Below are 20,474 nucleotides of genomic sequence, written 5' to 3'. Positions count from 1 at the left end.
GAACACCTAAACTTGTGCCAGGCCCAGGAGAAAAGATGTCTCCAAGTTATTTTCTAAACTATCCACCAAGGCCCGCGTGAGTCAACAAGTATCTATTGACTTTAGTCTCAGCTACCATCAAGACTTATTGATCTGAGAGCTAAATATCGACCAAATTGAGACTAAGGTCAATGCTGCCCTCCTGGGAGAATAAAGCTGAATAGTAACAAACTTGCAGACGCTAGGCCTGATATTTGTGACTCTAAACTGCTGGTCAGCCAGAGTCCCATTCAAAGTCAGCTCTTTTCTTTATCATATATTGCTCTAGGTATGAACTGGTGTCCAAACTGACTCGTTTCTGGAAAATTTGGTGTAGAAAATGTTAAGTCTTTTCGTCTTGTAAGCAATTAACAGATAATCTGGTACTTAAGAAATGTTATTGGAGATACTACCATAAAACAAAGAATCCCTGTGATGCATATAATTAGATGCATATAAATCACATAACTGCCCCGATTAACTTTCTGTGAAGATTAAGAATGTCCTATGTTGAATCTGCGTCGGGAGGAGCACACCAGCTCAAACAAACACACAAACAAAACTCAAACAAACAAAACTCTTAGTCACAACAAAAACTTGTGACTAAGACCAGAGTTATTTTTGAAAATACTGTTGATTCTGCTCTGCTTATAACTGGCCCCTCAAGTGCTTAATGCAGCATTTTGTACCCCATAAATGTACAACTGATTTTTGTTCAATGGATAAATGAGAGGTGCGACCCCCAGGCTGTGGACTAGAGATAGTTGTCCATTTAAGACCAACAACACAGCCAAGGGGTCATCTACCGGGGCAGTGGGGCTGTCTTCACAGAAGGATCAACACGCCTGTGAGGCGTGGGAACTCACTTTTCTTAAACGGAGTGTGTGCCCTAACATGCAAAACTGGGGATCGGGAGTGAAGAACTTATTAGGAAAGTTAACTATGGCAACATGCAAAAAGCACTTTTTGGGGGGCACCTGGGTGGCTCAGTCAGCTGAGTGTCCGACTTTGGCTCAGGTCATGATCACATGGTTCATGAGTTCGAGCCCTGCATTGGGCTCTGTGCTGACAGCTCAGAGCCTGGAGCCTACTGTCCCCCACTCTTTCTGCCTCTCCCCTGCTTACTCTCTCTCTCTCTCTCTTTCGAAAGAAAGAAGAAAGAAAGAAAGAAAGAAAGAAAGAAAGAAAGAAAGAAAGAAAGAAAGAGAAAGAAAAGGTACTATTTTGGCTGTCTCTCTAGGATATATCCACAGAGCATCAGTAAATAGCTGTTTCTGTTATTACCAGGGGTAAGATTCTGGATTAGAACCAATAGCTCCTGAACATCTCAGAGAGAACGTAAGGCGGGAACATGTACAATGCACATCCTTTCTTGAGGTTGTTGATAAATATCTGAATGTAGAGAAAATCTGAAAAGGATACACAGGTACACACATGTGCAGCAATATGCACACTTGAAGAGTGAGGGGGTGTTGATAGGTTTAGCTTTTCTGCTCAACTCAGTTTCCAAAAGCCCACTAAATGACCAGAGATCTATTAAAATTAGCAAAGACTTGGCTGCTACATTTGGGGGCAAGACAGGAGTAGGCAAGAGAGAAGAGCTGGTGAGGAATTTTTCACGATATGAACCAGATGGAATCACACTGAATGAAAAGCCCATCAGAGGCCACAGTGCACTGCAAGCAAAAGAAGTCTTTCTTTGGAAAACAGTGAACCAGCCTCTCCAGTAGTATAGCAGGAAACTTGGGCACAAAGCAGCAAGCACAGGGACAGGCTGGGCCAGAAGACTATGTCAGAAGCAACCAGACCCAGGCTCCACTTTGAGGCAAGAATCCATATGAACTGGTTAAAACTTTACGTTTTGCATTCAGAAGGACCAGATTCAGGTCTGCATGACCCTGGGCTCCGTCTTGCACTTTGCTGACTTTGCATCTCAAGGCACCCATCTGTAAAAGCAGAATGACAAAACCAACTCTACTGAGCTGGCGTGCGGAGTCAATAACAAATCCCTATCATGCTAGACACTGCTCTGGGTATGGAGGATACAGCAGTGACCACAGCAGACAGGCTCCCTGCCTTCATGGGCCATACATTCTGGTAGAAGAGAGAGGCAACTAATAGATAAATATAAAGCACATCAAGGCACCTCTCATCAGGGAGTGCCATCAGAGGGTGAGCAGAGTTTTATATAGGATTTCAAGAAGGTTTCTTCATCAAGGTGACAGCTGAATAGAGAGACCTGAGGGGGTGAGTAGATAAGCCACAACCATATCCTGGGGAGAATGTTCCAGGCAGAGTGAAGAACTGGTGCAAAGGTCCTTCCAGAGCATTCTTGGTATGTCTAAGGACTAGCAAGGAGGCTGGTGTGGCCAGAAAGGAACAAGGAAGGGGGTCAGTGGCCAAAATGTTGTCAAAGAAGTAGTGTAGGCTAGATCATATTCAGGTGTTTTCCAATATGGTAGCCACTAGTCCAATGTGGCTTCCAAGCACTTAAAATGTGGTTCTGAAATGAGATGTGCAGTAGGCATAAAATATACACTGGATTTTGAAGTCTTTGCAGAATAAAAAGCATGTAAAATATTTCATTAATAATTTTTGTATATATTATATGCTTAAATGATACTATTTTTGTTATATTGGGTTAAATAAACCATATTATTAAAATTGGTTTCACTTATTTCCTTTTACTTCTTCAATGTGGCTACTAAAAAAGTTAAACTACATATATGGCTTGCACGGTATAGGGCATTAGAGACCACAGTAAGGAATTTGGCATTTATACTGATCAATATGGGAAGTAAATAGAAATGCACATAAAGCCCTTAGCATATTTCCCAGAACAGAGTGGAAACTGTTCTGAAACTAGAATTCCATTCACAGAAAAGCTGCTCAAATGTAAAGGCAAATAAAGATATTAGGGGGAAAGACATTAGCTTCAAGAAAGAATAATAACAAAACTAGTAAATGTTTGGTTCAAATAATTGTTTAGAGTATAGTGATGAATGGATAAAGAAGATGTGATATATAGATATCGATAGATATAGAGATAGATACACAGTGGAATATTACTAGGCAATGAAAAAGACTGAAATCTTGCCATTTGCAGCAACGTGGATGGAACTAGAGTATATTATGCTAAATGAGGTAAGTCTGTCAGAGAAAGACAAATATCATATGACTTCATTCATATGTCTAATTTAAGAAACAAAACAGATGAACATACGGGAAGGGAAAGAAAAATAAGATAGAAGCAGAGAGAGGGGCAAACCATAAGAGACTCTTAAATACAGAGAATAAACTGAGGGTTGCTGGAGGGGAGGGGAGTAGGGAGAAGGGCTAAATGGGTGATGGGCATTAAAGAGGGCACTTGTTGGGATGAGCACTGGGTGTTATATGTAAATGAGGAATCCCTGGGTTCTATTCCTGAAACCAATACTACACAGTATGCTAACTAACTTGATTTTTAAATTTTTTTTAAGTTTATTTTTTTTGAGACAGAAAGAGAGACAGATTACAAGTGGGGGAGGGGCAGAGAAAGAGGGAGACATAGAATGTGAAGCAGGCTCCAGGCTCTGAGCTGTCAGCACGGAACCCGATGCGGGGATCAAACTCACGAACTGTGAGATCATGACCTGAGACGAAGTTGGACATTTAACGGACTGAACCACCCAGGTGCCCCAACCCACTTTGAATTTAAATAAATAAATTTTAAAAAAAAGAATGCAGTGGTGAAATTTAATGAAACTGGCAATTAATGATTTTTGAAATATGAAACATAAAGTAAAATAAAAAAGGATCTGACAAACATATAAAACTTCATACATTCCTAAATTCCCAATGGGTCAGAGAAAAACAGGCAAAAAAAGAAAGAAGTATTTCATTTTAGCCATCCTCATAGGTGTGAACTTTGAGATTAAATATTTTTCATGAGCTTACTGATTATTTGTGTATCTCCTGTTGTGAAATGCATATTTCAGACTTCTGATTTTTTTGTAGTCTTGTCTTTTTACATCCTATTGATTTATAGGTGTTCAGATATTCTAGAAAAGAACCTTTGTTAGATGTATGCATGACAGATTAGACATGCAATTAGACAAGTGTATGATCCTTATCTAATTTTTGTAAAGTAGGGGTTAGGGATTGTTTTTCATATGACATCCAACAGACCCATCACCTTATATTGGAAAGTAATCCCTGTACTGCCCCGCAATGCCTCTTTTGTCATAAATCAAGTGACAGTACATAACTAGATCTGTTTGGGGCTCTTTATTCTATTCCTTTGTATCAATTTATCTATCTTTGTGCTAATACTATAGCTTATTAATTATTGTGGCTTTAAGATAAATCTTGGGAATTGACGTATAAATCCTCCACTGTTTTCTTTTCCTTCAAGATTATCTTGGCCACATTTTAGAATAGGGTTGCCAATTTATCTCCCCCTCTGTCTTTCTCTCTGTCTCTCATACAAATATACAACCGCTAAGCAATACTGGAAACAAAGTAAAAACAATATAATTAGAAGCTTAAAATTGTTCATGTTCATGCACACGTACTGATATAAATCAGTGAACAAATAAATAAGAGAAGGTGTCCAGCTCTTCTTTACAGAAGAATTTCAAGTAGTAAATGTAGAGGGATTAAGGAAAATAGAAAATCACTATTAGCACACCATACTAATAACTGCTACAAGCAAAATCCATCAATGAATGCTAGAAGTGTGGGTAAAAGTTCAAGGAGAAACATGATGTTGACTTAGACTTCACGTTATCTCCCCTGAAATATTTATTAATTACTGTGTTAGTTCACACAGATCCACAAATTCTTTGATACTCCTTCCTCAGGACAGGGAGCTCGTCTCCTTCCCTTGGATGTGAACCAGACTTAATGACTGGAGCCTCACAAATAAAGTATGGAAAGTGAAAAATAACTCTGTAACTTTGTACAGAGAAACCTGGCACAGGCCACCCTAACCAAGTGATCGCAATTAATGTCACCTTTAATAAGACAGATCGACATCATGCATCCCTGAAAAGATGCACTGAGAAGGAAAGATCACCTCTGCATTCTACTCCATAATCCAGAACCTCATGTCATCTCTACTCACCAGAAAACCTCAAAGAAAGGCAAATCAAAGGACATTGTAAAAAAAATAACTGGTTAATACTCTTTAAAAGCATCAAGGCCATGAAAGAAAAAGAATGACTGGGGAATGTCACAGATTGGAGGAAACTCAGGACACATGACAACTAAATGCAATGTGATAACTTGGACTGGGTCCTGGAACAGAAAAAGAACATAAGTGGAAAAACTGCTGAAATCCTTTCAAAGTCTGGGGTGTGGCTAATGGCAATGTGCTGATGGTAATCTTACTTTTGAAAAATTCACCATGGCTATGTGAGATGCTAACATTAGGAGAAGCTGGGTGAAGGGCAGATGGGCACTCTCCGTTTTTTCCCAACCCTTCTGTGATCCTAAACTTATTTCAAAATAAAAGGCTATGACATATTTTCTGGAAGGTTCTTCAGCAGTCTCTCCAGAGTGGTTATCAGGGAAATGTATGCAAGCAGGCCCATATTCCATTTTATACCTTCCTGAGTGTGACTTTTTTTTCTTTCTTTTTGCAAAGTAGCATTTATAACAAAATATGTGTTCTGTTTTGATTTTTAGAAAGCCACTCTGGGAACAAGATGTCAGGAGAAGATGTCCCAAAAGCTGACCCAAGCAGAGAGAATGTCCTTGCTTGGGGATCAAAGCACCGAGAGCTATCAGCATGGTTGGAGTCAGTAAAGCTACAACTTGGGCTCTGCGGTGTATTTAAGGCTTGAGGGGACAGCAACAAACAGAATAGGGTCACTCACCAGGGCGACTTTCCTTTGTGGTTTCAGCAGCTTCGGTTTATGGAACGTGGCGGCTATGGGGGCTGAGGAAACATGTCAAGAGTTTAGCTTGTAATTCTCCCTGGACTCTTAATGTCCACATATCATGAGCCACAAAGACATACTCTGGGGAGACTCACGGACCCCTTCCTGCCCCTATGGAAGAACTCCAGTTTCTGATCTAGGTACCACTGGGTGCCCCTCAATGGAGAGCAATTCTCCCCTAGTCTTAAACCATGTCATCCCTTCCCATCATCAAGGTCAACGAAACAGCTCTGCATAAAACACTGCCAGCTACAAAGAGGTAAGGGGTGCAGACGAGAACCAAGTGTGTTTGGTAAAGGCTGAGCCTGGGAACTTCCCAGGGGCTTCATTCTAACTACACACTAATAGTGAAAGCAGTGACCTTGACCCTCACAGCAGCCCTGAGAGATCATCAGGGAGGGTCTTATGGTCCCCACTTAACAGAGGAGAAAACCAAGGCTCTTCCCCACAATGTCATGTAATGAGCATTTCAATGATTCGGAACTTGAACTTGACCTTGAAAGTCAGACAGACCTCACCTCCAAGCCAGACTCCATCACTTAGCTCTCTGAGTCTCGCTTTTATCTTTGGCAAAGTAGAGTACTATCTATTCTGATTGAATGAGATGTTACGGCAGGGTTCTCTGCCCCCCTTCCCCCCCGGATCTACACTTGGCTTGCCTCCCACAATGCCCAGGCCTTCCAGCCTTTCTGTACACCCAACGTGTGTTCAGCCCGAGCACCAGTGTCATTCACCACATGACCTCAAAGGTCCCTGAGGGACAGCCTGTGAAACCCCACCTGAGGGATAAAATGTATCTTGTCTTGTTATTTAAATTGTTCACCTGGAAAGTCCTAATACTTCCAACTACATTTCAAATTATTTGAGGTATGAACGTCTCCCAAATTGGCCATGGTTATTTTAGGAGCTATCTGTACATGGTCTTAGTTCTCCTAATATATGAGCAGTTCTTGCCTCCAGAGACACCCATCTTTCTCACCCACGTTGCTCTACATTATAATTGGAATCAAAGGCTAACTCTCGTTTTATCCCCAGGGCCAATCCAAAATAAACTACTTGGTTTACACCTTTAGAAAAATCAGAGGCTTCTTTCCCTTGAATGAACCAAGATGCTGACACCCCCTTGTCCCACCTTGTTATATGCAGGGCATGTTAATAGTTGAAATATATTTCAGTATGGGTGGAATATACTGTGGAATCAGTCTGTGCATGTTGACCCCCCCCCATCTCCCCACTAAAGCATGCTGGGCCAGTGCACCACCCCGAGCCCCACCTCAGTAATGAGGCTCAGTTATGACCAGGATCTAGGTGGGGTTCTCCAAGCCATGTAATCGTTGGATGTCATGTCTTCCATCTGTCTCTTCCCCCTGCCCCGATCCCACTTCTAACCCCAGACCCAACCTGGATCAGTCGTGCTGGCTCCCACGCAGGTGCTTGCTTCCTACCTTTGGCAGGGACTGCAGGAGGCACGTCAGCCTTCTCCTTCCGCCTCTTGCCTTTCTTGGGTTGCAATGGGGCCAAGCTGGTCACGCTGGTAACAGTCTCCCCTGAGCTATAGAAGAGAAGAGTCTTGGTGAAGGCAAAATCAGATTTGTTCCAGGGAAAGGGAAAGGAAGCAATAGTTTCTGTGTGCTTCCTGAGTACTTATCTAAGGTAAGGTTATCTTATGTCTGGATTGGGATCACTCTATGTTATTCTCCAGGGATGTCTGGAGGTCTGGGGCTGACCTGCAGCTAAGATAAGGATGTTGAGATGAGCTAGTTAGTGGTTTATAATGTGCTTTTTAAAGTTCACAGATCCCTGGAGAGATCCAGGGCCAGCTTGTCTACACACTTATGGATGTACAGATTGATAGTTTACACTGGTTTCATGAGTTACACAGTCTGGCTTGGCCACATCCATAGTAGGGTATTAAGATACCATTAGAAACTTCTGCTGGAGCTTCCGTAAAACCAAGATTCTTTGCACATATTTTTGTGGTTCAGAATCCAAAAACAGAGCCCCTCCTGTGCAACGAAGAAAAGAGATTGGGAGCTGCACCTGGAAGTCTCCAGGGTTCCCCCGTGATTGTTCACACTTTCTTCTGGAAGTCTCTAAGGACTCACATGATGGCTCATGCTTTCTTCTGGAAGTCTCCAGGGTCCCCCATAATGGGTCACACATTCTTCTCTGCTGTACCTTTACCATCAGTAGAGGGTAAGTGGCTTCACCCTGAGGAGGACTGCAGGTGTCTTCAGTTATCAGCTATAGGTTGTAATCACTATAATATCAGATTCCTGGATGTGTTACCCACGATAACCCAGAATGACGGCACTGATAAATAAGCCTTATTATTACAGGTAAGACAAAGGCTCTAAGTGACAAAAGATACAAAGACTGGCCTGATGTGAAATCTTGATCCTACATGTGGGATGGAGTCTACACACTTTATTGAATGGATATCACTCTTATTTCAAGTGTATCGTATTGGCTCCAGCAACTCATAGGGAGGCCCCTTTTAGAATCTCTTATCCTGAGGCGCATGTTCCATCTAGGCAGGTGCAGTTACCAAGACAGACTATCTCCCTGATACATAAAGACTTTCGAGAAAGCCTTAAGTCTATGACCAACTGCCTAATAATCAAAATGAAGAAGGCAGTAAACAGCACGCAAGAGGAAAGGCTCTTACCTATGAAAACATGCTAAAACTGCCTCACAAAAAAAATCCAAATTAAAACATACTGGAACTTCCTTTCTCCACATATCAGAATGGCAATAATCACATTGGAGGCAAAGCACTATCTTGCCAAGAATGTAGACAATCGGACACTCAGATGTATGGCTGCTATGAGTGTAAACCCTTCCCAGAGGAGAATAACTTGGCAATCAGAATAATTTGGCAATCAGAATTACAGAGGCTTATACTCTGACCCAGCGATTTCACTTCTGGGAATTTATTCTGTGGATATCCTTGCACGTGTAAGAAATGTATGTATAAGATTCATCCTTACAGTGCTGTTGTTAATAGCAATAAGAACCCAAGTGCCCATCAGCAGGGGACTGGTTAAGGAAATGACGATGAATCCACCAGTCCACACAGGGGCGGGGGGAGGGGGTCTCTGTTTCCGCAAAGAGGAGTAAGAAGCTATTTATGCATGATGAGAAAAGATACATCATTAAGTGGAAAAGCTGGGTGTTGGACAATGTGTAACACATGCCCCTTTTGTATAAAAGTAGGGAAAAATAAAAATAAATAAAAACATATGTTAGCATATGCATACATGTGCATAAAGAAACTCTGGTACTATTCACAAGAATTTTAAAATAGTGGTTACTTATAATGGGGTTGCTGAAGAAATAAGTAGACAGGAGTCCGGGCAGGAAGAATTATTGCTATATATATTTTTAGTCAATTATTTAACTTTTCAACTTTAATTATGAGACCATGTTACTGCATAATCACTGCAAAACAATAAGTTAAACACAAACAAATATCTCTATATATTTAATAAAAGAAGGTAGGGTATTCTAACATTGTCCTAGGGTTTTAAAGATGAACAAAGATTGGGGTCATCTGGGTGGCTCAGTTGGTTAAGCATCCGACTTCGGCCTAGGTCAAGATCTCGCCATTCTGGAGTTTGAGCCCCGCATCGGGCTCTGTGCTGACAGCTCAGAGCCTGGAGCCTGTTTCAGATTCTATATCTCCCTCTCTTTCTCTGCCCTTCCCCCACTCATGCTCTGTCTCTCTCTCTCTCTCAAAAATAAATAAACATTAAAAAAAATTTAAATGAGCCAAGATTGACTCACATTGTGGGGAAAATTCCAAGAATACAGATCACACTGAGTTTCCCCAAAGATGGCTTATTTTTACTGGGAACTGAACCCCTAACTGGCCATGGGTTTAGAGCACAGGGTCAACTGTGTAAACTCACAAATATCCCAAAGGAATGTGCGTTTACAAAACGCTGACCACTAAGAGGAAACAAGGCATCAAAAACTCTCAGAATTGCTTAAATACACAACCACATGTACAGCTTCATCTCATAGCTTTAAGCTCTTGAAGTGTTTATTTTTTTCTTTCCATTATAAATTAATGCATGTTCATGTTTTCAAATGGTAATTACAGGCATGGAGGGAAAAAAAGAAAATAAATACATCTATCCTAACCAAAACACAACCTTCTTAAATACTTCCAGTCTTTTTCCTGTTTCTTGTTTAATTTTTTAATGGGCTTTATTTTTTTTAGAGAGAGTTTTTAGGTTCACAGCAAAATGGAGCAAAGGGTAAGAGATTTTTCAAATGTCCCCCCTTCCCTCCCCACACATATGCACCCTCCCCCATCAACACCCCTCACGGTGGTGGGACATTTGTTATAAGTGATGAACCTACGTCAAAATATCATTAGCACCCAAAGTCCATAAATTACATTAGGGCTCACTCTGTGCGAGTTCCGTGGGTTTGGACAAATACATAATAAGATATCCACCACTGTAGTATCATAAAAAATAGTGGTACTGCCACAAAACCCTCTGTGTTCCACCTATTCATTCCTCCTGCCCCCCACCCAACCCCTGGCAACCACTGATCTATTTACCATCTCCATAGTTTTGTCTCCTCCAGAATGTCATAGAGGGGAATCATATACTATGCAGGCTTTTCAGATTGGCTTCTTTCACATAGTAATATGCATTTAAGTCTCCTCCATGTCTTTTCCTGGCTTGATAGCTCATTCCTTTTTAGCCCTGAATGATATTCCATTGTCTAGATGTACCACATCTTACTTACCCATTCCCCTACCTTAGGGTATGTTGGTTGATTCCAAATTTGGGCTATTATGAATAAAGCTCCCATAAACATCCATGTCCAGGTTTTTGTGTGGACACAAGTTTCAACTCTTTCTTGGCCTTTATGCATTGCGGTTTTCTGTAATATTATTTTATAAGTTTGCACCCTTCTTTTTACCTAACCTATATTTTCTGTATTGTTATATCCTGATACTATTCCATTCAGAAGATAAGTAGGCCACAGTACTCAACCATTTCCCTGACATCTAAGTAATACTTGATACATGCGTAATATTGTTATAAATATATCTGCATAATGGTTTTCTACTCTTAGACTTTTGTTTTAGGTTAGATTCTTAGAGCTGGAACTACTTGTTCACAGAGGAGAAACATTTTATTTTCTTAATGTTTTAATATTTATTTATCTACATTACACTAATTGTATCTAAAAATCTGTCTTTGATGCTTTTTAGTAAATGTTTCCCCTTTGAATGTGAAATTTAAGGGGCGCCTGGGTGGCTTACTCGGTTAAGCGTCCGACTTTCGCTTAGGTCATGATCTCACGATTCGTGGGTTCGAGCCCCGCGTCGGGCTCTGTGCTGACTGCCAGCTCAGAGCCTGGAGCCTATTTCAGAGTCTGTGACTCCCTCTCTCTCTGACCCTCCCCTGCTCATGCTGTCTCTCTCTCTCTTTCCTAAAAATAAATAATAAAAAAAAATATGAATGTGAAATTTAAGATAATTTTTGGAACTGTGTTTTTTTTTTTTTTTACAAGTAGTTTATTGTCAAGTTGGTTTCCATATAACACCCAGTGCTCATCCCCACAAGTGCCTTCCTCCATGCCCATCTCCCCCTTCTCCCCCAACACCCATCAGTCCTCAGTTTGTTCTCAGCATTCAAAATAGTGGGGGAGGGGGAGAGAGGCAAACCATGAGAGACTCTTGAATGCTGAGAGAACCATTTTAAAGGGTATTTAATTCCCACTGTCAAAATGATTTCCAACAAGTTAGCACTACTTCATAGCCACTCTGTCAATGGATGTGGATATTTCTGTTTTCATCCTCTTTAAGAGTCAGTTTATCAGGTGTTTTTTGAAAAATTACTTAATGAATAAAAATGTGATCTTGCTTTTCCTTGCATTTCTCTGACAGTGAGGATGAACATTTCCAGTGTTTGTCTCATCATGTTTCCTCTTGTAAATGATGTGTGGACATCTGCTATTATTTATTAGGGTCTCGAGTTTTCTTAAAGATTTGCATGCACCCTTCACATCAGTCGGACATATTTATTGCAAACATTTTCCCCAATTCCCTTTGAATTTTGGCTTCTTATTAATGCACAGTGATCCGTTTCTTTTTGCTGAATCATTCAGTATTTTTTTTTCTGTCTATCGCCTCTGAGCTTGGATCATCCTCGCCTGGTGTACCTCACACCCCACAGAATCAAATATTTCCTCCTTCCTCTTCTTTTTTCTTGGACTTAGTTCTTTAACTCTTTAATATAAAGTGAAAGTTTGGGGACACGATATATATAAATGTATGCTACCAGACCCAGGGCTTTCAGTAAGCTAAAAAAGATCTACTTTGTCATCATCGTTTTCCTTCTAAACAGCAAAACTGCACTGAACTAAATTTAGCCCTAATTCATACTTCAACGATGAGAATTCATATACAGTGAGTCACCCCAGTGACATGACAGATGATTTCTCTCGCAAAATGTTATGTTCCCCCAATGAGCCAGCAAGCCTGGTAGAAATTTTCAACAAAGAAAGTCCACTTTATGATTCCCTGACAAGAAAGTTATTCTCTATCTTAGGTAAGAACAGGACTGTGTTTTGTCCCAGACACAAGGGAATGAGCATTGCTGGAACCAGTCAAACCAAAACAGAGAGAAAACAGGCCAGAAACTCCAGCTAAATGAGTGAGCTGTGTGACTGGAAAGCAGCACTATTTGTGGTACACAGGGCTGTCTTTCTGATTCCCATAAGGGTTGAGTGGCTGGCACACGTGGGAGGTATTTTAACAGGTACAAGGTTCTGGCCCAGACACCTCTTATAGGTGTCTCCCTCCCACAAAAGTTGGGCACCTCTCTTCTGTGGCACATGATGGCCGGATCCAGTGAATGGGCACTGGACAAGGGGCCGATGGCCTGCCAGGTTCCACTCTGACAAGAGAGGTGACCCCGGGCAAGTCACTCACTTCCTGGGCCTCATCCCCCAATCGGTAAAATGCGGAGATGTACGCTTGCAATCAAACTCATGGGGTTATTATTAGGGTCAGACTGGCTGGCACTGCCTAACATAGATAGGGCATGAAGGGGCTCAGTAGCACTGACCCGAATCTCTGGTGTGTGGGTGCAATGGGGGACGCTTCACAGTGTTACCCAGGGAGAACAATGTTACCATGTGGGTATCTCCAGGACCCATGTCTTGACCCTGAGGTCTACCAACTTCAATTTAAACTTTGGCCAAAAAAATCTTACTGCCCAAGATAGTACAGCACACCCTCCTGTTGCCACAGATACAGCTGTGTTGTCTAAGAATCAGCAAAGCACACAGCAGGTAGGTAAGGAGGAGAGGGAGTCTCTACGCCTGAGCAGACTCAGGGGTAAAGAGTGCTTTACCCTCTGCAAAGCACTGGGAAATGGGCATGACAGCCATAGTCTCCGACCCTCCCAGAGGGGAAAATGAAGCCTCGGAGAGGTCTAGGCAGGAGATGTGGGATCTGATCCAGGGCGGCCTGCCTCCTTGGCCCTGAAGCAAGGATTCTGAGCCCAGCCCAGACAACAGAGAATAAGAAAACTAGGACAGGAAGAGGGTAAATCAAGCCAGATCCACAATGGCTGCTCTGGGCTTAAACCAGCTCCCTAAAGAGAAGGTACTGAAAAGCGATATCAGCATTGCACTGCATCTAAGTCTGTACTAAATTTGGGACTGTTACAGCTGCTAAAGCCCTGCCTAGGTGGGAGCAAGAGGGGCCAACTTGAGTGCTGGGTACTTGAAGGCAAGAGCTTCGGCTGGTGCCTAAGACCAAGGGCCATCCTGGCCCAAGATTAGACAGAGGAGGAGGGGAGCACAATTCCTATATCTGGAATTGTCTGGAATAAGTGATGTCAGCTGTCAAAATGGAGGGGTAGGCTAGCCATGTGGAAATCCGGTGTCTTTACTTTATAGCTAAGAGTGTTTGGGAGTTGGGGGGGAAACACAATAAAACAGCACAAACTGAACTGATCCCATCAAAGTACATAATTATAACTAAAACCCAGCCACATCTTGCTTCCATAACTAAATGTGAGATCAAAGTACCCTCATATTGACCCACAGTGCTTGTGGCATATGGGTTCACACCCATCCATCAGTGACCAACTTAACACCCACCTCTCTCTGGGATAATACTAGAGGTACAGCTAACCATTCACTCTGAGGGGCTTTCATACATCCAACCCTCATGCCCCCAGATGCCGGTGTTTCCTTTGGTCCCGGGCAATCTTTGTGCCTCAAAATAGAAACTATGAATCAAAATGCTTCTTTGAGGTCTGTGTAATCTTGTTTCCTGTTGAACGAACAGGCGCCCTCATCCCTGGGCACACAGCTGTCTGTCATATGCTGCAGGGGGATTTGCTGAGTCTAAACTGTGATGCCAAGTGTTGTCTGTCAATCAAAAGAACCCAGCCCAGAAAGCCCTCCATGAGTGGGGCTGACGAAGGTGTGCTGGCCCTGGTCGTGCCCACATCCCCCCAAGCCTGCTTCCTGGAGCCATTCTCCCCACCCCGCCCCACCTCCCGAGCCCTTCTTCTCCATACTGTCCTTGACAGTCATTGCTTTAGTTGCCTGTTTTATCTTCAGAAATATCCACGTGCTTCCTTTCCTCTTGCCCACATATCTCTGTTTGACAACAACGATGCCTGATAAGGGTCCCCAGAGGATCATGAGCTCCTTGCCAAGCAGCTCTGTGCCCTCTTTTCCAAGATTTTATGCAGAACACTTATCACCCCGTAACACTGTGCCCTACGACATCAAGTGTGGAATCTTAGAGGAACGCTGATCTCAACAACTATGGTGGCCACTCACTGTCATTATCAGTTACATTCAATTATATCTCAATAAGCTTGGGGGGGGGAGTACAGTTATAGCCCCCACCCCCAGGTTGGCTGCTATGGAGAAAGGCCCAATGACTCATGTAAATAGGGCACATTTCCCAACATCTCTCTCTAGGTTTTGGAGCATGCTCTGTGGGCTTCCCCTACTACTGGACTACTCAAGGTTAATGGATACCACATGCCAGGAGCTGCTTCAAAGCTGCAGAATTCCACTCTCAAGATGGACAAAAGGTCCCACCCACCCACGGTGACTCCCTTGAAATGACTCTTTTTTTATAAATGAGTAATACCCGCCAAGAACATAGAACCATATGTAATACGCAATGAGTGTTTAATGGGTTTCACCTACTATTGTCTTACCAGTATTATCATCATCATTATTATGGAATCTCCCTCAGAGTCCTTAAAGAGGGAGCCAGACATGACAGAGTTCTCTGCAGCCTGAGCCAGAACCGGTGCACGGAGAAAAGAGCGGCAGATGTTGGCGGTCACGGTGCGTTCTTCTCTGCTTGCTTCCATCCTATGGAGTTTTTGCACGCACGTTCCGAGCAGCATCAGAATAAAGCTGCTCCTTTGTGAGGGAGTTGCCAAAGCGTCTCCCCGTCTACAGCCTTCAGGGCCTCTTATCATAAATGGCTTACACAACCTGAGAGGTTCTGCTGGGGCCCCCCATTGTTCAAGCTCTTCCTTTGCAGTCCCTGCCAGCTTTGTGAAGCCTGGGCAGAGGCTTTCCCAGGCCACTGGTTTTGTTTGTGAATTTAGGATCTCTGAATATGTACTGGTAAGATCATACCTCATTACTATGTAGTGGTTCCATGCAGTGTTCTCATCTTGGGTCGTAAGAAAAATGGCAGAGAGGTCACTGGGGTTATGTGCCCTGCATCTATTGCCCGTACCGTTGAGGGTACGTGTTTGCATGGGATTGGCCCCACCCATCTTCTGGCCACCATGCTTGGTTCAGGCTGGTCCCCTACCACCAAGGTGCTGTTGTGTTTGCTGGTCAGGAAGTGAGACGACTCCTTCATTAGGCCAGGCGGGAATGCACCTGCTTCCACCTCTCTCCTCCCAAGGGGGGTCAGCACTGCCCAGAGACAGGCTAGGAATGGATGTCATCACCCCAACAACCCTATGTCTTCTAGACAGAGCTGCCCCGAGGCCCACCCACTGCAGCACCCATAGTTAGATGAGCCAGGTCCCTTCCTGGGTAACACCGTCTGTGCTAGCTTCCTGTCACCTGGAATCAGAAGGTTCGTAAATAGTACAGAGGGGTAGCTATTTATCTAATAGTTGGCAGTTTTATTCCTATTCTTAGTCTGGGGAGACTAATTTGTGCCCTTCAGGGTTTTATGAGGATTAGAAATAAATCCTGTAAAGTGTTCACAAGAGGAGGGACATAGGCACACCGTGAGTAATTATGTGAAATTAGCCCACAGACACTGCTATCTTACTAAATCCTCACAATGACCCTGAGCAATAAGGACAAAAGCAAATCTGCACCCATTTTGTAGAGGGTGAAAAACTCTCGAGTGGCCTAAGGCCACCAAGCTGCTGGGTGTCATGGCTCCAGCTAATGCCAAATCCAGGTGGAATGGTTTTCTTTTTTAATATTTATTCAGTTTTGAAAGAGAGAGCATGAGAAGGGGAGGGGCAGATAGAGAGGGGGACAGAGGATCCAAAGTGGGCTCTGAGCTGACAGCAGTGACCCCAATGTGGGGCTTGAACTCACACACCGTGAGATCATGACCTGAGCCAAAGTCTGTCACTCAATTGACTGAGCCACTTAGGAGCCCCTGAGTGGGATTTTTTTTTTACACGATGCCAGGAATAACAATGAGGCTCCATCTCACAGGCCGGTCCTCTTCCTGCCTTCCTCTGCCTGGGGACTAGGGAGGGACACGGAGCCTGAGAGCTGGGTGGGGTGAGGACAAGAGGCACAGCAAGGATGTCAGGGATGCGGGACGGGGCCCAGGAGCCACATGGCCACATCTGCTAACCCTGCCCTCGCCAGTTTGCTTGCTCAGGTGAACGTGGCCACAGCGGAGGCATTCAGCATGCATGTGGGCTAAAACCCAACCAAAGAGCAACAATGGTTGGAGCACCTGCAAACCGATGCCTCTACCCAGAGCACGTTGACTTTCCAAAGTCAGGGGGATGTAGGGCAGCCGCAGCCATATGTGGCTAGACCCTTCCCACTTGTGCTTCCATTGCCCTGACTCTGTCTAGCATCTCCTCCTTGTTCATCTGTGTGAATGCCAGCACCGAAGCACTCACAATCATGTCTGACTTTCCTAGCGTGTCTGGGACAATGTGTTAGTTCTGGACCCAGGTGGCCTGTGCTCGCATCCTCACAGCTCCACCTCTGCCTGGCAAAGACCTCACCATCATCCACACTCTTTTTATATCAGTTTTCATCTGTAGAATGGGACGATCACACCACCCACTCCTGGGTGAGGAAATGAAGAACATGGCATGTGTCCGTGCTTACCCCTGTGACCATCCCCTGGCATCGGGCCTTGCCACCTGTTCCAGCCTCTCCGCCCTGCTGGCTTGCCCTGCCTCTGCAGGGCTCCTCACCCTCATGGACCAAGTGACCCCAGCCTTTCACCCACTGTACCTCTCCCTCCCTACTTCCGTGTGCTGCTCTCCCCCAACCCTTTTCCGAAACACTTACTCCTCCTTCAATATTTGGCCTAAATTTCACCTCCAGGAAGCTTTCCCTCCCACCCACAAGCCCTGAGACAAGGTTAGGAGTGCCTCATCTGGGTGCCTGGGACAGCTCGGTGGGCACTACATGGGCGCTGCCACGGTTTTGCTTCTCTAGGTCTCCCATTTGACACAGACCTGTAGGGCATGGGCTACGTGCTTTTTTATCCTTGCCCTACAGGCCTTACAAGAAATCTGATACCGAAAAATCACTCGTAAGTGTGACCAAATAATAACAGAACCATTTCCATAGAGCTTGCCATTTACCAGGACCATCGGAAGCACTTTACTCATTCTAACTCATTGACTCCTGCCAACAATGCTATGTGCTATCTTTGCCCCTACTTCATCAGAGAGGTGGTAACTCTGGCCAAAGGCACACCGCAATCAGTGGCAAAGCCCAGACTTGAATCGAGGCAGCCTGGCCTCAGAATCTTTAAATATCACAGCAGATAATCTTTCACAGAAAAACGAAAATTCTAGAATACTACCACTATTCAATATTATGATAATGAAGCAAGTAGTTACATATTTCAGTTCAGAGCCAGTATCTTTAGATTCCCTTTGAAATAATCTCTGCCTTCACACTAAGATTCTTTGTGTGTGTGTGTGTGTGTGTGTGTGTCTTTTTTTTTTTTACAAATAGTTTATTGTCAAATTGGTTTCCATATAACACCCAGTGCTCATCCCCACAAGTGCCCTCCTCCATGCCCATCCCCCCTCCCCCCCACATCCATCAGTCCTCAGTTTTTGTCAGCATTCAAGAGTCTCTCATGGTTTGCCTCTCTCCCTTTCCCCCACCATTTCCCCCCTTCTTCTCCCCCTTGTTCCTCAGTTAAGTTCCTCCTAATCCTCCTATATGCTTCACACTAAGATTCTGAACAAATCAATTATTAATTAAATCCCATACTTCGACTGTAAGGGTATGTTTTTAAAAAAAAAATCTCTGTTCAGAAAAAAACTCAAAAGTGCTTTAAACAAAGCTCACAAACCACAGTAATGCTATGCCTGTAATTTATCCAGCATATAAAGAGTCTGTGCCCCTGTGTATCCATGAGAAAGCACATGCACCAGGAAACATGAAGAAACCTTGGATTACTTCAGTCGTAACTGCTGTTGGCACAGGGAACCTCATGTGCACTTCAATTTCTCCTATTTGCACATGCTTTCTTATCTCAAACCCATAAGAAGGGGTCAAGCAACAGATCAGGAAATCTACTGGCTGGGAATTGCCTTTCTGATGCCCACGTCCATCCTCTTGGCAACTTTCCTGGAGCTTGACTTACAGGAAAGAAGGCATCTGAATCCATGGACGAGGTGTCATGGTGTGGGGACACGCCATATCTCTATGCAATTGGTGGCCTTTCATTTCAAATCTGACTTTGTGGGACCTTTTGGAGCAGTTTCATGCTTACTCCTTGAACTGCTTTTATGTAGCTGAAAAATCTTGCCGAATGCTGAGATGCTCTGGGCTCAGCTTTCTGCTCCAGGAGAGCTCTTAGCCATGGGAAAGAAACAATCTCCCCACCCCAAAGTCAGGGCCACCCCCCTCCCGGGAGATAGCAACTTCCGACTTTGGGGATGACACACGTTCAGAATGAGACTCACTTTCCTTCAGTATGAACTTCTTGCAACAAGTCATGGAATCCCCTAGAGTCTCCAGGTCTGTCCCGGTCACTTGGCGGACCCTCCTCTTGGTGACCGCAGCTTCATGTGGCCTCTTCCTGAGAGTCCCTCCCCGGCCTGAGGGTTTCCATTCCTGGCATCCTGCCCTGGTCCTGTGCCCTCTGCCCATTCTCCCTTAGGAGGAAGTGGTCAGAGGACAGAGAAGGACATTTATCCTGGTAATAGCTTGAGGCTCCAGGGGCCCAGCGTCCTATGCCATAGCACAGATGGAGCTGGGGTCTGGGAGGCCCGGGCATGACAGGGGGACAGAAGGAGCCTCTGTGTGGGCTGCAGAGGCAGAGCACAATTCAGTTGAAAGGTAAGGACTGACCAGTTCACTAGTAAGGAATCTGGACTGTAGGGAGTCAAATCAGCCTGAGGTTCTAATCAGCAATATGAATACAAGTCGGCAAGGTACCCATGCACGGTCCTGGGGTGCAGTGGAGTAAAGGCAAGCTTTCCAGAGGTAGATCTGTGAACTGGCCCAACAGGACACATGTCCATGGAGAGATCTTGACTCAGGCACTCACAGGTTCACTGACAGCACCAGCTCGTAGAGGGGCAGCCTCTGAGTGCGACACTGTGGTCATCACTGACCTCTAGTAGGTATCCCATGGCTGGGGGAGACCAAACTCTAATGCCCACCAGGCTGGGGTGACACCTTTTCTGTACTTCTAGCCTTGGCACCAGCTCAGAGTAGGGGTATGTCTTAGCTCTATTACCGAAGGGTAAGACTTGGGAGGGGAAGAGAGGGGCTCTAATGGCACTACTTGCTAATGATGCAAGGGACACAGTAGACCACAGCAAGCAAATCCTGAGAAGCACCGCAGGCTGGTCCCTCAGCCTCTGCACTCCCCAGCTGTAACCTCCCCCCACCTCTGAAATGCCGGTCCTTAGGACTCTGTGCAGGTACGATCTTTTAAAAAGAAACAAATACCTTTATCAAGGTGTAATTTACTCACCACAAAAGTCATTGATCTCAAGGGTATGACTCAATAATTTTTTGGTGGATTTATAAAGTGGTGCAACCATCACTACAATAGTCTTGGAACATTTCTATTACCACCCCCCCCCCAATTTCCCTCTTGTTCATTTATAGTTAATTCTTACTACCACCCTCAGCCCTAAGCAACTCTTTTCTGTTCCTATCAATTTCTCCTTTTCTGGGCATTTCAGATAAATGGTATCATACAATATGTATTTTTTTGCATCTGGTTTACTTTACATAATGTTTCTGAGATTCATCCATGTGAAGAATGTATCAGTGGTTTGTTCCTTTTTATTACCACACTGTACTTCATTGAAT

The 20,474-nt window shown here is 44.1% G+C and overlaps 1 protein-coding gene across 1 annotated transcript in view; it reads right to left on the bottom strand.

The window, feature by feature from the left end:
- VSTM4 (V-set and transmembrane domain containing 4) overlaps positions 1 to 20,474 on the bottom strand; it is a 108,393-nt gene that overhangs the window by 29,433 nt on the left and 58,486 nt on the right. Inside the window, exons 6-7 of the mRNA XM_039233654.1 lie at positions 7,385 to 7,491; positions 5,877 to 5,938 (exon numbers count right to left, since the gene is read on the bottom strand). Of these exons, the coding sequence (XP_039089585.1) occupies positions 5,877 to 5,938; positions 7,385 to 7,491 (169 nt within the window). The remainder of the gene's footprint in view (positions 1 to 5,876; positions 5,939 to 7,384; positions 7,492 to 20,474) is intronic.

Source organism: Hyaena hyaena, unplaced genomic scaffold (assembly GCF_003009895.1).
Source record: "Hyaena hyaena isolate Hyena2069 unplaced genomic scaffold, ASM300989v1 scaffold_78, whole genome shotgun sequence".
Taxonomy (NCBI): Eukaryota; Metazoa; Chordata; class Mammalia; order Carnivora; family Hyaenidae; genus Hyaena; species Hyaena hyaena.
This window is presented reverse-complemented; position numbering and strand designations above follow the sequence as displayed.